The sequence below is a fragment of the Hippocampus zosterae genome, chromosome 6 (genome assembly GCF_025434085.1).
Source record: "Hippocampus zosterae strain Florida chromosome 6, ASM2543408v3, whole genome shotgun sequence".
Lineage (NCBI taxonomy): Eukaryota > Metazoa > Chordata > Actinopteri > Syngnathiformes > Syngnathidae > Hippocampus > Hippocampus zosterae.
The window spans coordinates 1,144,898-1,162,841 of record NC_067456.1 but is presented as its reverse complement, the minus strand read 5'-3'; the positions used below and the strand labels follow the sequence as shown (position 1 = coordinate 1,162,841).

The 17,944-nt window shown below is 46.5% G+C and overlaps 1 protein-coding gene across 1 annotated transcript in view; it reads left to right on the top strand.

The window, feature by feature from the left end:
• Positions 1-17,573, top strand: part of cfap299 (cilia and flagella associated protein 299) — a 38,484-nt gene extending 20,911 nt beyond the window's left edge. The window contains 3 exon segments of the mRNA XM_052069100.1: positions 8,832-8,974; positions 16,679-16,808; positions 17,017-17,573. Coding sequence (XP_051925060.1) covers positions 8,832-8,974; positions 16,679-16,808; positions 17,017-17,115 — 372 coding nt within the window. The 3' untranslated portion in view covers positions 17,116-17,573.
• Positions 17,574-17,944: the final 371 nt, after the last annotated feature.

Below are 17,944 nucleotides of genomic sequence, written 5' to 3'. Positions count from 1 at the left end.
CATGTGGTTAGCGAATGCTAACAGTTTCTGCACTGTGGTGACTCTGGCTAATGGTATCCATGTATGTAAAGTACAGTTACCTTGTGGCAGCGTTGAGTTCCCTGGCTAAAGCTAAAGCTAACATTTGTGTCATGCCAGCTGCCTCAAGCTATCGCTTACTGTGTCAGCTAATTAGCTAATGCTACGTTGTATCTGCGGTCATAGTAGCTGGCTACGGCTAACTGTGTTTGTAACAGAGGTTTGCGGCTGAAGCTAATTGTGTGTTTGGTATATCCCGTCTCGAAAATGGCAGTCCCGTCCATTCTTACGTCCTTGCGAGCTCATGGAACGTCATCGGTTGTAAAACAAGCCCTGCTCCAATTGAACGTAAACATCTACCAAGAATGGCGTGGATGCGCGAGCTGGTGACTTGTGAATTCTTGACTGGCAAAATATCCCAAGACGCATTTCACACGGCTATCAAAATGGTTCCTAAGACTGAGAAACCACTTATGTGAGTTGGCTAAAACTCATGCTAGCCTATGGAAAATAGAAGTGTGCTTTTGTTGTATCCTCTGGCCAAAGCTAAGAGTATGCAAATTAGAGGGCGTTAAAAGTCGAGGTAACGTTAACGTCTTGTAGCGGTATGTAAAATGGAGAAGCACGATGTCGGTTACTCTGCGAGAGCTTTTAATTGACGCCTTTTGATGTGTCCTAGCCAACTTCATGTCGTCGTCTCCTCAATTGCGGCGACTGCTCCCGGGTGACAGTCCCATTTGGAGTTTCCACGCTTGATAGGTCACCCTTTGAAATGACTCTTAGGGTCGCAGATTGGAATGTGTTTACGTTTGAAGTAAGCTAGCGTTAGCAACCCGGCTACCGTGTAATTTGGGCCTCTGATGGCTTTATGAGTGTGTGTCGCCCACGGGGGGTGACACTGACAAGGGGAGTTATTTCAACTTTGTTCATTGCGGAATTTAACCCCCAAAAAGACAAATTTTAGCGTTGAAAAATATCGACAAGTGAGAATAGTTGCATGGGACGATTTATTCAGTCTGACCAGAACTGTAATTTTAGTTGCAATGATGTCAAGCGACGTGGAATGGCAAGAACCAATGACAAAGTGTGATCATTCCACCAGGTCACCGATATTTGATACCAGACAGAGTGAAAATATTGCCGTCAGCGAGAGTAGCGATCTTATTTTTTTTCAGACGGTCATAAACGACTTCTTTTGGATGAGAATAGATGAGCGCCGAAAACCAACGCGGCTACCTTTAGCGCACATCAAAGAAAGAATGTGTAGGAAACGATGTCTTGAAACCCTCGTAGGGTCATTAAATTTTGCGAGCCAGGAAGGACGAGCGAGGGTCCGGTTCGTCCTCTCTCCGTCTCTTGTCCGCCGGATGATGGACGCTCCTGGCGACGTCGTGCAAACAAGCGGCGCTGGAGTCGGCCAAGGCGCGGGCGCTTTGCCGGCGTCAAACCGCAGTGCGGCACCTGCCTGGCACACGCCCCCTTTTTCACATGCGTGTACCACAGTGCGGGGTGCCAGAAAACAGCAACCGTTGTCCGCAAGGTCCGTGAGCATGCCAAAACCATCCATCCATCCATTTTCTGAACCGCTTAATCCTCACTAGGGTCGCGGGGGGTGCTGGAGCCTATCCCAGCCGTCTTCGGGCAGTAGGCGGGGGACACCCTGAATCGGTTGCCAGCCAATCGCAGGGCACACAGAAACTAACAACCATTCGCACTCACATTCACACCTAGGGACAATTTAGAGAGTCCAATCAGCCTACCATGCATGTTTTTGGAACGTGGGAGGAAACCGGAGCACCCGGAGAAAACCCACGCAGGCCCGGGGAGAACATGCAAACTCCACACAGGGAGGCCGGAGCTGGAATCGAACCCGGTACCTCTGCACAGTGAAGCCGACGTGCTAACCACTGGACTATCGGGCCAAAACCTCACTGTAAAAATGTTTGGGGTGTTTTTTTTTTTTTTCGATAAGAGCTTGAGCGGGAAAGAGATGAAAACATGGGAACGGGAATAACTGCAGCCTTTGAAATTTTGAGAAAAATGTTTGTGATCCTTCTTCCAAGTAACTGTAAATTATTGCGTGTTTGTAATCACGAGGCAGTTCCCGTTAAGTCAAAGGCCTTTTTTCCAACCCGAAAAAAAGCGACAAACTGCATGTTTGGCGATCGACACACGTGCGGGACAAAGGCACGGCTCCCCCCCGCTCTTTTCCCCCCACGTTCAAAGGAAAAGGCGCAGCCCCATCACGCGTCGGGTAAATCCATCGCCATAATTCCCTTCCCTTTTCTGCGGAGCGGGTATTTTGGTCCCTGGACTCGTATTCGGCTTCCCACTGGTAATTTAAAAGCCAGCGGAATGTGGGAAGGATTGTCGGAGGCGGGGGGGAAAAAAAAAAAGATACGGCGGCGAATGGCGTAGGACGCTTTTGCGCAGGGACCGCATGTGCCGAAGTCGCCTGCTATTCCCGACGACTTGGGCATGCCACACGTTTACTTTTCTCCTCTTTTTTCTGTTCCGGTGCTGGAATGGAAATGATGCCGCCCGTCAGCCTGACAGCTTATTTGGCAGCCCCAAAACACTTGTGAACTTACCCAGCTTTCCCGTCAGACGATGGTATGCTCTCACCTCAGCTCTCAATTCAAGCAAGCAGCAAGCAGCAGCATTTTGGAGCAACTGGACACGGTTGAGGGAGTATTGGCGGACTCCGAAATTAAGTACATTACAGTCATTGTCCACTTTCAAGGCCAGGTTCAAAACTGTTGGCTTGAGATAAAGCAGCGGGAGGCCCAAGTCAACAGCGCGGGATGAACAACTGGGACCAAACACAATAATGTCTGTTTTCTTTTCATAGAAATCCAAGAGGTTAATTGCTCTCCAGACCTTGATTTCCTCCAGGCGGGACAAAAGTGGCCTTCGGGAAAAAGAGTCCGTTTGGCTCAGCGGGACATAGATCTGACTGTCATCTGCAGAGCAGTGAAAGCAAATACCCTGCTTTCTTAAGATGGAACCAAGGGGCGGCAATTGCAATGAAAACAGCAGGGGCCCCCTAATTGAACCCTGTGGAACACCGTAAGACAGTGGGGCAGAGCGGTCCTCAGACTAGGCTAACACAAAAAGTCCCGCCCGCCAAGTAGAATCTAAATCACTTGAGAGCACTCCCGCTAATTCCCCACCTTCATCACAGGTGGTCATAATGTGGATTTACCGAGTTGCCATATCAGTTCCGTTGTCATAAAGTGGATTTACGCGGTTATATCGATGCTTAGATGAAGTGAATTTACATCATATTAATAAGTTGTCGTCAAACATATTTAGGAGGTTCCTTTTAGGCGTTACGCCAGCAGTTATGTGGGTATCGTATTGATTTGTTGTCGTATGTCGGCAGAAAGTGGATTCCTCCGATCTACTATGTTGCAATACGGTGGATTTACCCGATATTCAGCATTGTTGTGTTTCCATAAAGTGGACCCACAAACGTGACACAGGTGGAGGAAGAAGTTGTGGAAGTTTTAGCAGGGGAAAAAAAAAAAAAACCTTCCCAAAAAAAAGCCATCTAGAAATGAGTGATTGCGAGCGGCCTGTAATTTGGAGTGTGTGGGTTCAAGTCTCTTATTTTCTCACCGCGACTTGATGGGTCGCTCAAAGGCAAAGAGCGGGGTCTGATCCACCAAATGTCTTTTTTGGGTGTACGTGCACGGCAGCCCCGCAGGCTAACAAACCTCAGCAGGACACCTGCCCAACAGACGCAATGCACGAATCCACAAGTGCGCTGCAAAAAGTTGCTCCCAGAACACAACATCACCTAAAGTCACCGGATCTCCACATTTGCATAAAAACACGTCGTGAGTCTCCGTTGAGATAAAAGCTTGTCGCCACAAATATAAACTTTGCGTCACAAATTTGGACAACAGAGGTATAAGTTCAACTTTAGAGGACAAAAGCCTGTGAATTCAGTTCAAAACTTGTGTGAACTTATATAACAGACCCGTTAGATAACTCTTTGTACGCACAAATTTATTTTATAGATATAGATTTATATAGATATTTATTTTGGCCCACAAATTAGACCAGAACTTGTGATGGTGAAAAACATTTTGAAATAAAAATAACAAACGGGAAATTAAAAAAAAAAAAAAGGATTCTGTTCAATTTCTGTTCAATTTAGACTAATTTTAGTTCGTAAAATCGAGTACGGGTAGAAAACAAAAGACAACATTGTGAATTTTGATCAAAAACTTGAATTTAGATCGCCAACTTGTGAATTTCCATCGCAATAGCGTTTAAGTCATGTTGCTTATTTTTTATGTATGCAAATTCGAAGGAGCGCATTTGAAAGCGCACGCAAAAATAAGTGCGAAAGTATTTATGTGTGCGCTACGTGTGGAGTGCAGATAAAAACCTTTGGCAACCACAGTGCAACAAGCAGCGAGGTCCTTTTGAAACATCCTTTTTATTTTTTTATTTTTTATTTTTTTTTTGGTCCGCATTTTTTCTGTGCGCTGCCAAGACATCTGTCTACTGACACACCCTGTAATTACCAATGCCCGGATAAAAATACCCTCCCATTATTTCACTCTCCCGGCGCACAGGCGGAATACTTTTGTTGGTCATTCAAATACTTTATTTATTTCGATATTTATTTTGGCCCACAAAGTGAAACAACGCAAACGTATTCTGCATTTGTTTGTAGATGTCGAAAATAAAAGTGCTTTTGCAGTCGTGTGGAGGCTAACATAACATTGTGTTGACAAAACAGGCACTCTGGATTTGATGACGCTTGTTGTTAGCCTGAGAGAGGCAGCCTCCGCGCGGGTGTGGTTAGATCACAAAAAATGGCGAGATCGAAAACCCGTGAGCGTGAGTTTAGATAAGGCAGGTTTCGAAAAACGATTTGTGAATGTCATTTTAGATTTTTAAAAAAAGGTGTTAATTTAAATGCCCAGGTTTAGATAACAAATAGCGCATTTCGATAACAAACGTGTAAATTCAAGTCAAAATAACTCGGGAACTCAAATTTTAGTTTGCAAAAAGTTGCGAATTTAGATGGCGGACTCGTGAGCGTGATTTCAATAATGTCCATTTAAATAACAAGTTGAAGTCAAATAACAGATTTGCGAGCGTAATTTGACATGAAAACATGTTGATTTAGATGCCCGGGTTTAGACGACAAAAAGTGAATTTCGATCACAAAATTTGTAGTAAAAACTTTTGAGCTCAAATTTAGACCGCAAAATGTTGTGGATTCGATTGGAAGACTTTTATGCATGATTTTGAATAAAAAATATGTTCATTTGAAAGCATAAGTGTAGGAAACAAATACTTGTGCCCACAAATTTAGCGAACAAAAACACAATCATAAATGATATATGATATACTTGTCCCTGTGACCATTCATTTCGATGGAATGTGATTGTGAATTTAGATCACAAAAACTTGTGGGGGGGCAAATTTAAATCTTCTAATTTCACATCACCAAAATGGGACTAGTTTTAGTATTAGTTTTAGTTTGCTTGTTAATACATGGAAAGTGCACGGAAGAAGTCAGTGAATTTAACTTTGGCGCTCACGACTTTTTATGATCTAAATTCATAAGTTTGGGTTTTCTAAATTCACGCTCACAAATCTGTCGAGGTTCAGGATTTTTTTTTCCATGTCCAAATTAACAATTTATTGTCTCAAATCACACTCACGAGTACCTAAATTCACAACTTATTTTACCCACATTTGTGTTTAGATTTGATCTCAATTGCAAATCTTTTTTTTTTAATTTCATTAAATTTAAATTTTAAATTTAAATTTCCCCAGTGTGGGACGAATAAAGGATATCTTATCTTATCTTAATCGTAATGTCCAACGTTTTGTGACGTATACTCCCCCTCACAAGTCAATAGTGTTGGATTTCTGTGTTTGTTAGCGCATGTTTGCCTTCTGTCTCTGGGGTTTACGTAACCTTCATCTTGAAGGTCACGGCCCCCGTGGCGTGTAAGACGAGCGGCCATCTTGTATTGGGTGTCACAAAGAGCGAGAAGTCCACCTGGGACCTTCGCCTCGACGGGGGGCCGGGCAGGGTTGTGAGGTCACTGCACCTGTTTGAGTTAATTGGCGGCAGGTGACGTCAGGCGTGTTGCCATGGTAACGGGAGGGCAGTCAAAAACAACAACCCGACCCTGTTGTTGTGTTTTGCAGACCTCAGCCAAAGGCAAAATAATCCCAGATTTTTTTTGTAAACTTGAATGTCAAACGAAAACTCGAGACACTCTCGAGCATGAATTGATATCACAAATTTGACAGACGTTTGAGTAAGATTTGACACAAAAACGTCTGATTGTGACTTTCAAAAACAAAAGCATGAGCACAAATTGAGATTCAAAGCTTGTGAGTCAAACGCACCCTTAAATGGTCCGAAAACCACCTCGCATCCCCCAAAGCATTCCCAATCCTCGAGTTTGTATTTATGGATTGATGTTCTTCCATTTTTTCGTGTGTGGGAGTGGGCCTCGCCGACGCGAGCCGTCAAACGCGTCTGCCGCCGCGCTTGCCGGCCAGCAGACCTTTAAAGCAGATGCTATGAGTGTAGCGTAAGGCCCCGCCTGCAGACAGACGGATGCACGCACGCACGCACGCCGGCCAGTCGTTCCCGTCTTGAAAAGTCATCACACGCGACGACGGCCCGGCGGACTCCACAAAACATGCAACGCATACAAGACTCCAAAACAGTAATCAAGTCATTTTGTTGTTTAATGTTGTTCTTTGAACTCCTACCTTGATCCCCTAAACCTGTCTTGAATCTGTGACTTGATACCCTAACCGTGGCTCGAACCCCTACTTTGAAACCCAACCCTAATTTGAAACACCAATTTTTTTGGGTGAATTTTTTGCGCAATGTGCAAAAACTGCACCGAGCAATTCGGAAAATGGAGTTGGCCCACTCTAGTTCTGATTGGCTCATTTAGAAACCCTTACCCTTGTTTGAACCATTAATCCAGGTTTGAAATACTCATTTCGAACCCTTGACTTGAAAAGCAAACCGTTGTTTGAAACCCTACTTTGAGCTCCCGGGTGCCAGAATGGGCTAACTTGATTTTTCGCATTTCACAAGAGAGTGCAAAAACGGCGCCGATTGGCAAAGGGCATCAGTGGGCCAGCAAAAACTGAGTGAGCCCTCTCTAGTTGGTGAAATTAGAAACCCTGACCGTTGTTTGAAACGTGAACTTCAAAGCGTATTCCTTGGAAACACAAATCAAACCACTGAGAGGTAGAGTGGGCTAACTCCTAAAAGTCAGGCCCGCAAGAATAGACAACCAAAAACAGAATCAGGCCACTGTCGGCGTCTCAATTAGAACAGCAAACCGTTGTTTGAAACCCTACTTTGAGCTCCCGGGTACCAGAATGGGCTACCTTGATTTTTCGCATTTCACAAGAGAGTGCAAAAAACTGCGCCGATTGGCAAAGTGCATCAGTGGACCAGCAAAAACTGAGTGAGCCCTCTCTAGTTGGTGAAATTAGAAACCCTGACTGTTGTTTGAAACGTGAACTTCAAAGCGTATCCCTTGGAAACACAAATCAAACCACTGAGAGGTAGAGTGGGCTAACTCCTAAAAGTCAGGCCCGCAAGAATAGACAACCAAAAACGGAATCAGCCCACTGTCGGGGTCTCAATAAGAACAGCAAACCGTTGTTTGAAACCCTACTTTGAGCTCCCGGGTGCCAGAATGGGCTAACTTGATTTTTCGCATTTCACAAGAGAGTGCAAAAACTGCGCCGATTGGCAAAGGGCATCAGTGGGCCAGCAAAAACTGAGTGAGCCCTCTCTAGTTGGTGAAATTAGAAACCCTGACCGTTGTTTGAAACGTGAACTTCAAAGCGTATCCCTTGGAAACACAAATCAAACCACTGAGAGGTAGAGTGGGCTAACTCCTAAAAGTCAGGCCCGCATGAATAGACAACCAAAAACGGAATCGGCCCACTGTCGGGGTCTCAATAAGAACAGCAGCCCCTTGTTTGAAACTTGAACTTGAAACCCTATCCCCTTGTGAGTAACCCTAATTTGCAAGACAAATTGAACCACTTAAAACCTGACCCCTTGTTTGCCACCAGCGACTTGAAAGCCTCGGTCGAAATGGCAGCCTTGGCTCGAAACCCAAACGTGAAAGCCTCAACGTGGTTTGAAACCTGACCCCTTCCTTGAAAGACTCATGTCCAACCCCATCCGATTTTGAAACCCTCCAAGCGCTAACCGGAAGCCTGTCGCGTGATGGCGGTGGGGGTCGATGGTCGCATGGCTAAATGCTGTTTGGGGACATTCGTGGGGAATCTGTGTGCAGCCGCGGCCTTTTTGACAGGCGTGAGTGCCGGTCTGGTTGCATCTTTTCCTGTTTTTCTCCTTCTTTTTTCCCCTTTCTTGCTTTTCTTCTCCTGTCCTCTTTTTTTGCTCTTACTTTTCCCATCTTCATCCCCTTTTCATTTTCTTCTTCTGTCTTTTTCTTTTTGCTCTTTTCTCCTGCCTATCACATTTGTTTTTGCTTTTTAAATTTTTCTCTTTCCATTTTCAAACTTCTATTTTCATTTCTCTTTTCATATTTTTTTTGTCTTTACTTTTGTCATTGTTGTTTTGATGTTCCCCATCCTCATATTTTCCTTTTCATTCTTTCTTCCTAAGCTTGGCCCATCCTTTTTTCTTGTTTCCCGTTATCTTCCCCCATCTTTCTTCTGCTTGGCTTTTTCTTCTCCCGTCCTCCTTTTTTCATGTCTTGAATCATCCTTTTGTCATCCCCCCCCCCCCATCTTCCGCTTCTTACCTTGCGTGTCCGCAGTCGCTGATCTTCATCCGAGACGTCAACGCTGCGGGGCAGGAAGTGTCTGGCTATATCGACTACGCCCACAGACTGCAGATGCAGGACTTTGCTCCGTATTTCAGCGGCAGAAAGAAGCTGGTGCCAGGACCCCGGGATTTATGGTGAGTCCTGCTCGGACGAGGGGGTCCGCAGGGGCCGGTGGGTGGCGAGCCGACTTTTGAAGGGAAGGAAGGAAATCTTATTAGTGGACATTGAATGCGAGGAGGGAGCGGACGCAGCTCCGGCGCCGAGGCCGAGGCGCTCGGAAAAATGCGAGAGGGGGGGTGAACGGTTTCGAATAATTTCAGTCACTCTTTCGCCATATACAAAGCCGATTACTTATGAGGCATTCTTGACACCCTACTTCTCTTGAAATTGAAATGTTTGTTGAATCTCCGATCGTGGGATGTTCAAACCTTCAAAGTGGTTTCAACTTCTCCTCGTTTGAAACCCAAGAACTATTTGAAGACCCGAATTTGAAAGCGTGTTTGGAATAGCCAACGCTGACTTTTCCATGAATCCAAAGCACAGATTTGAAATCCTTCGACGAAACTGGCCTTGAAATAAGTATTCCGGAGCTGGACTTAATTGCCTCAACCTAATTTGAAATGTTACGTTGAAAGCCGAACGCCGGCTCAACTCAACCCTTTGTTTTTACAACCTTGCCTTAAAATCTGGAACCTGGGGAAGAAAAAAATAATTTCTGGAATCCCAACCCTGTCTCGAAACCCTAATTGGAAACTGAAACCATAAATCTGAAAGTCAAATTTGAAACCCTCAACCTGTCTTGAAACCGCAATTTCGAAAGCCTAACTTTTCGAAGGCCTTTGAAACTGAAATCTCAACCTGAACTCAGGTTTCAAATTCTAACTGTGGCTTGAAACACGAACCCAAAAATCCCCCAAATCCTGTCCTGGAACCACATTTTCAACGCAAGCCTTTGTTTGAAAGCTAAACACTGATTTGAAATCTTAAGTGGAATCTCTCACCTCGTCTTGAAACCCTACTTTGAAATCCTAAAACCTGCCTTGAAACCTGAAATAGAAATCCTTATTTAGAACCCTACCACTGCCTCTTGACCCAAACTTGAGACCTTCACCTTGACTTGAAACCCAAACCTCAAATGGTTGCCTTGTGCGAAAACCATAACGCGGTCTTGAAACCCTACTCCGAAACTCAAAGCTCACGTGTGGATGTGTACACATTCTTTTAATGGAGTCCCGCGCGAGTTCACGTCGAGTTCACGGTTGTTTCAAGCAGTAAAAGCGAAGGAGCGCTGGTGTCTCGGCGTGACGCCGTTACCTCATCGCCGCCGCCGGTTGCTCTTTTCATTTCAAGGAGCTAGCGGTGCGACGCGGCGCAGCGGCAGCTCGCTCGTCGGTTGCACCGAGAGGTCACGACGTGGTCTGCTTCCAATTTGGGGCCGCGGCGCGGCGAGCATTAAAGCTAAGCTGCGGCTAATAAGTGCACGAAACCAAAGAAAGGCTCCCGCTGCTCAATAAATCCGCCTCCGTTTTACAGCCCGCAACTTGAAACCTGATAGGAGGGATGAATAATTAATCGAGTTCAAATTGACATTTCAGTGGAGTAAAATGCAATTTAGAAGAAAAAAAAAATTTATGGAGCGGCGAACAATCGCGAGTGTCGCATTCGCAAAGAAATAACCGGCTGCTCTCTGGCCTGCCGCCATCTTGTTTCATCACCGGACGCCAAAACTTGATTCATTTCAAGAAAACTTTACTAGTCTTCGGGGAACAATTGAAGGATGAAACATTTCTTCTGCCTCGCGTCCACTGTCGTTTGGAGACACGTCATTGCTGAGTCACGATTTAGAGGCTCATCCGGAGGTTCTGAAAATTCAGACCCGGAAGCCGCTTTTGACTCAGCAACATGACATTTGGAAGGCATGTCTGTCCCAAGGAGAGCCACAAAAAAAGTCCCAAGAGGCCATTTTCGGAAAAAACATGGCACGGGCGCCATTTTGGTTTGAAGTGGCCCTTTAAGAGATTTCAGGAGGCCTTTTCCTAGGGGTCCTTCAAGAAAAAAAAACTCCTCTTCGATTTTGGAAAATTCAGCTTTTCTTTGTTCCATCAAATTTGGTGAGTACATTCGCACAAAAAAAATCTCATGAAACAATCCGGGCAAGGGCAAACATTCTAGTTTCTGATTCATTGAATAAATGTCATTTTTGGCGAGTTGCAGAGGTCACCCAAGAGAGTTTTGGAAAATTCTGGGCCAATAAAAAAATGACATTTGGTGGGCATGTCTATAAGGAGACCCACCCAAAAAGTCACAGAAAGTCCCCCGTGTCTGTTAAAAGTTATTACGCCAAAGACAAACTCCTCAGACCAAGTTTTTGAAACGTTCACATTTGAAGCTTTTTGAAGGAAATTTGGTAGGCATGGTTAGAAGACGAATGAAAAGTCTACAAAAACGTGCCCAAAACCACACAAGAACTCTTTCAAAAAGCAACTCCTCTGAAAGAGTTTTTTTGTAAATCCAGCCAGCCCGTTTCCAGTTTCAAGTGGCAGGATGAGATTTGGCTGGCATGACAATCATGAATAGACCCACAAAAAAAAGTATCTGAAAGCCGTCCCTGGAAAGACACAGGAAGTCCGACGTTTTTGTCGGACGCAGCCGTAATGCGTCTTTTGCTACCAAATTATGAAAAAGGATTTTGTGGGCGGAGCATGCCGGCGATGACTTGCCATAAATTGCGAAGCCCTAACGAGTCCACTCCACATGGTCAGCGCTTAACCAAAATTCCTCCGCCCAATGGAAATCCAAGAAGGCTCAAAAAGAATGTGAAAACACGGCCGGGAAGCGGAACGCTGACTCGGCAAACTGACGCATGAAATTATAAGCTGGTCGAGGTTGGCTGGCCCAGCGCGCTCGCTCGGGTGGCTCGGGAATAGAACGCTTGCACTGCACTGGCCCAATTGTGGAATTCTAATTAAGGTTTTTCCCCTTCAAGGAAAATTATATTGTCTGCGACGAGTCCGCGGACGCACGCACACTTGGAAGCCGAATCTACGAAAATGTCATTTCTTCGGCCGGACTACTTTTGTTCGACGGTCAACCGCTTTGCGAGGCATTTGGACGGATGGGGCGTTACCATGGCAACCACCGGAACGCTCCCGCAGCTGGGCAGCGCCACACCCGGCGGTAAAAAAAAAAAATGTGACGGGACCGTTTTGGTGGAAACAATGACACAGAGGATTCCTGAGCTTTATTGTTTCCAACACCTGCACGTTTTCACCATTTTTTTTTTAGGCAGAGGCATCAGATCATATTGGCCGTGAAACTTTGTACACTCGACATGTGGACAATGCCAAATTACCCTCCAAATGTTGACTTTTGGTCAACGGTGTGCAAACGTTTTGATAACTCGCCTTCAAACTCAGAAGCTCCTCCGCACGTGGAATATTTTCACCTCCCCGGCAAATATTTATCAATCCGGTGCCACAAAGTGGGCCGAAAAATTCCCATTAATGCCGTGGCGCAACGCCGGAGTCCCACGGGATCCGCCATCGCTTGCAAAGTTAATGCGGGAGGACGGCGGCGCAAATGTTTTCACAGCGCGGAATGAAGCCAGGCACGCAGGTGCACTGCGGCCATGTGCTGTTTGTCAGCGGCCAAATTTCACGCCAAGCAAGCGAGCTGCCCCCCCCCCCCCCCCCGACCCTCCACCTCCCAGGCCCCCTCCGTCCGACCACAACGACCAGAAGTGTAAGTGTAAAAGTAGAAATATCAACTCTACTCATTTACTTACTGATGAAGCAAAATGGAGTCAATTCAGCCCCCAATTTTTTTTGTGGGTATAAGGTCAAGTCAAATCCGGTATGTTTCTATTTCGGTTCTACTCACGCTACCCAGGCCTCCCGAATTTTGTGTTCCTCATGTGAAACAGGCTTTGGGGTGGGGGGGGGGGGGTGGATTTTCCAAAGATTCAAAAGATGGCCCCAAAATGGCGGCTTTCAACTAAAATGGCTGCCCTCCCGTGCCTCTTGAAGTGGCTTCTTGACATGTTTTGGTGACTCTACTCATGGTCGACGTACCTTCCAAAGTCCACGTTCCCTACGTGAAACTGGCTTTGGAGGCTCCGTTTTCCAGATTCAAAGGACTCCTGGAAATCCCGAAATGGCTTCTTTCAACCAAAATGGCTGCCTTCTCATGTCTTTTCAGGGCAGGAGTTCCCAAAACATTTTTGTGGCTCTAGACATGCCGACCGAATTTCCGATGTGAAACGCTTAACAAAATGGAGTTGTGGGGTTTTATTTTTGTTTGTTTTTTGTTTTTAAGACCTGGAATTTATTAATAGCATTTCACTTCATTTCAGTGGCTAACACTGATTTGAGATCAATGAAAACGGTTATGGGCTTGGTCATAAGTCAAGGAAGTATTTTTAAGTATTTTTAAGTATTTTTATTGTGAGGCGGCCCAGTGCTCGACTGGTTAGCACGTCTTCCTCACAGTGCAGAGGTCGTGGGTTCGATTCCGGTTTTCTCTGTGGACTTTGTATCTTCTCCCCGTGCCTGCGTGGGTTTTCTCCGGGTACTCCACTTTTCTCCCATATTCCAGAAACATTGCACTGCAGGTTAACGTAACACTCCAAATTGTCCTTAGGTGTGATGGTGACGCAAATGATTGGCTGGCAACCAGTTGCTGGCTGCCTGAAGACATCTGGGATAGGCTTTGGCAGACCCCCGTGAGGAGAAGTGGTTGGGGATAATGGATGGATACTTCCTACCACTGCCGACAACCCAGAGGAATCTCGCGGAGGTTGCTTTGTTTTGCTTTGCTTTGCCTGCTTGGCGGAATCTTCAGCGAGAGACCAAAATAGTCGGCGGGGCGATTGTTTGCTCAGAAGGAAAGGGTTTTAGGTTCGACGCGACCGAGTGGGCGTCAGCCGCCGCTCGCTCACTCGCCGGCCAGTGGGCAGCGAGTGCATAAGCAGATGTTCACAAAACACCAAAGACGCAACGCTGATGATAAGCACGGATGCAAGTCATGAGAGCGACACAAGATTGGCAGGCCGGAGGGAGACAAAATGGCTTATGGTTACAAATGGGGGGGTGGGGGGGGGCAAAAAAAGGAGATCTTGGATCTCACGTGTCCGGTTTTGAAAGACACTCGGATGTCGTGTGAATGGTTTGATACATTTGAGTCCATCTCATCTGTTAGTTAGCGTGAAGTTGTACAGCGCTACGTTAGCTTCTTACGCTCTCAGTCAATATGTGAAGCAGCATTTTGTGTAGAAAAAACTCGGATTGTGGCTTCTTTACAACTGCGTATTGTGTATTCCAGTTGTTTAATCCTACTCGGGGATGTGACTGCTTTCACTTTGATCGATTTCGACCATCCGTTGGCTCCCAAAAACTGTTGGCAGAGAGTGTTTTTGTGTCGCGTTAGCTTGATGCGCTAGCCGCTTACGACTTGACTCGGATGTGGATCATCTTTCTTGGTGTTGATTTGGAGTCCATCTCCCCAGCGGCGTTCCTCAAAAGAAGGAGCGGCGCGTGAAGGGCTAACAAGCCGGCGTCCGCCTGTCAGCGGCCAAGTGATCCGGCCGGCCGGCGCGCCGGTGCGGCTCTCTCGCTCCGCGTTCTTCGTGGCTGCGGGAAGGAGGCGGAGAGACGGGATTGCGAGTGCGTGCGGTTTGGGGGAGTTTAGTGCAGCGAGTGGGCAGCATATCCAGCAGCATCTGCTCCCTCTTAACGCCAACCACATTACTGTTATTGTTCCCCAAAGGGGCAAGGGGGGCGGGCGGTTTAAGGGGGTGTTGGGGTTTGGAAGGGCCGGAAGTTGACATAGGAGCATTGGAAAGAGGACTGAACACAAGGTGAAAAAGCTTTAATGACGATTCCCTGTCTTGAGAAGCAATCGCGTTGATCTCGTCATCTGAGAAATGTCCTCAGTCATTGTCAGAATCTATTTGGGGTGTTGTTGAAAAGCCGTTTTTGGTACCGGCTAACTCCTCATACGTGGAGTTCAAGTACTGATACCGGGTAGCGGTATTGGGCCAATACTTATTTCAAGTTGTCGGGACTCGTCAAAAAAATTTTAAAAAGTCAGACGTCAAATGAATAAAGTGGTCGGTGAACGGTTCCGCAAAAAGAGTGATCAAAACGAGGTTACATGATGGGCTTTCTTCAGACAGCGATAGCATTTTAGCAACAGGCTTTGGGTTTCAAGTGAACTTTCAAGTCAACTTCATACCCGGGCTTCAAACCGTGGACGGTGTTTTAGATTTTGTTCTTAAAAGGGGGAACGGGGTTTTACGGTTTTCAAGCCGCAGTTAGTCTTTGAATTTAGAGTGTCAAGCTAGCTTTGGACAAGACAGGATTAGGGTTTGAAATGAGGATTTCCAATAAGGTTTCATGATTGGGTTTACAGTTTCAAGACAAGGGTTGGGCTTTGAAATAAACCGAGGTTACAAGCAACCGTTTGGGCTACTTGAGAGACGGCGAGAACCATGTAACTGCTTCAGATTCTGCTCTAGCGGCAGCTCCAAAATCAATAGCCTTCTGGCTAGCGGCTAACTGCTAACTGTGCGCGTGTGTGCGCGCGCCTTGTCGTCTGGCTGAACTCTTGAGCTGCCAACTGGCACTTGACCTCGGTGGCATTTTTAGCAGGTTAGCGAGATGTTGGCGTCGGGCCGCTCTCTGCGTTCCCGTGCGGAATGTGTCGGACGTTTTTTGGCCTGTCCTCGCACCCCCCTCCAAAAAAAAACGTTTCATGTCTTTCCACCTGACGGGATTTTTTAGCTGACGCGTGCAAGGTCGTCAGTTCACGCGGCCCGCCGTTGGCCAAGTGACACCGGCTTGAACTTGAGACGCGCGCACGCAAGAAACATGTTTCCAGGGAACGGGTACGGTCTTCAATTAGGGTTTTTAAGATGGGGTTAGTGCTTGAAATTAGACGCTGGGTGTTTAGGTCAGGTTTCAAGGCGTGATTAGGGCGTTTCCAATAAAGATTTGACTCATTCATTCATTCATTCATCTTCCGAGCCGCTTGATCCTCACGAGGGTCGCGGGGGGTGCTGGAGCCTATCCCAGCCGTCTTCGGGCAGTAGGCGGGGGACGCCCTGAATCGGTTGCCAGCCAATCGTAGGGCACACAGAAACGAACAACCATCCGCACTCACACACACACCTAGGGACAATTTAGAGCGTCCAATCAGCCTTCCACGCATGTTTTTGGAATGTGGGAGGAAACCGGAGCACCCGGAGAAAACCCACGCAGGCCCGGGGAGAACATGCAAACTCCACACAGGGAGGCCGGAGCTGGAATCGAACCCGGTACCTCTGCACTGTGAAGCCGACGTGCTAACCACTGGACTACCGGGCCGCCTAAAGATTTGACTTTCGGGTTTCAAACACGGGTTAGGGCAGCGGTCTCAAACTCATTTGGGAAACCGTACAAATGTTTAATCACCTCCACAGATTACATACGTAGCGCACAACAAATGGATGATCGAGATGGATAACTCGTTTTTAAATCAGAAGTCAAAAAGAATCACGATTATTGTGGATTACATATGACAATTTGAAATTTTGGGGTCAGAATTTAGCAAGCATTGTGGAATTTGACATGCTTGATTTGCTTTCGCCGGCCACATAAAACAATGCGGCGGTCCAGATCTGGCCCCCGGGCCTTGACTTTGACACCTGTGGATTCGGGCTTTAAATGAGGGCTTTCGAGCAATATTTTGGGAATCAAACCGAGCGGGATTGCAGCGTTAAGTTTGATCTTCAAACAAGTATTTGAAAGTCTTTGTATGTTTGCTTGTTTTGTTTTTGCTTTTGCTTTTGCTTTTGCTGGCAGTTACTACAATTGGAGCACTCAGGCGACGGCTTCCACGTCCAGCTCCAACTACGACGTCGTTTACGACCGACCCCGCGCGCTTCTCTTCAAGAGGAAGACGGACGGCGGCGTCCTCGACGTGGACCCGCGGGTGAGCGTCGCGGGAGGTGGTGGCTTTCGTGTTCGGGTTTGAGTCCTTGCTCAGGCTTTCAAAGTGGGCTTTTTAAGACAAGTTAAAGGGAAAGTCCCAAAAAAAAAATGTTTGACAAGAATCTCTTGACTTTTGATTTGTCCCGACGTCTCCCTGCGTGGAAGCAAACTCATTCCGATCAAGACCCTGTGCCCGCTTTGTGTCGCAGGTCCGTCCTGGCCGAGGCGTGCGGAGGAGCGCCGTGCAGTCGGACCTTTATGAGCATGTTGTCATCCTGGACCACGACAGCACACGCGCCAGAGTATAATTTGACGAGTAAGAAAGGAAAAGGTCGGACATGCGGGCGGGCGGGCCGACGTATCTCGCTTGCCATCAGGGCGGAGGCACGGCAACATTCCCTTTTTAACTCGCATATCACCGTAATCGTCAACAATGTTACTTCCACAATGTCAGAAGTTAGCATCAGCCAGACTCGCCTTTCATCTTTTCGCCCCCTTTTTTAGCGCAATTGGACTATTTTAGTCCACAATCAGACCCCGCAGAGTTGAGTTGGATGTTTTACAGCCAGTCATCAAAGCTTCCCCCGCGCCGCCTCGCTCACACGCAACGATGACAAATGTTTTGTTTTGCTTTTTGTCGGCGGGGGAGATGATTTTGTGTCATTTAGCTAGCTACGATACCGCCTTTGAATTTAGTAGCAATCTTTTGGGACATTTGCGGCTTTGCGAGGATAAACTGTTCAGATAATGGAGGGATGGAGATTCTATAATTCTATAATAAAAAAATCAAAAAAAATTTAAAAACGACTCAAAAGAATGTAATTGATTTGTCATTTGCTGACGTTTTAATTCAGTTGTTTAATTTTGACACCCATGCAATCGAAACGAGTGCACTCACTCAATCAATGTCAAGTTTTTTTTGTTTGTTTTGTTTTGTTTTTGTTTTTTTAGTTTCCAATTTAAGACAAGCATCACATTGCGTGCGCTGTTGTGGTTGTTTTGCGAGCGTAATGATCACTCTCCTCCGTCCCGTCCGTCTTGTTCTTCCGTCTTCGCCTGTTCCTGCTCAATTGTCTCTACAAAAATGAAAGACCAAAGTGCCCTGTGAAAATGGCTGAATGGTGGGGTGTGTGTGGG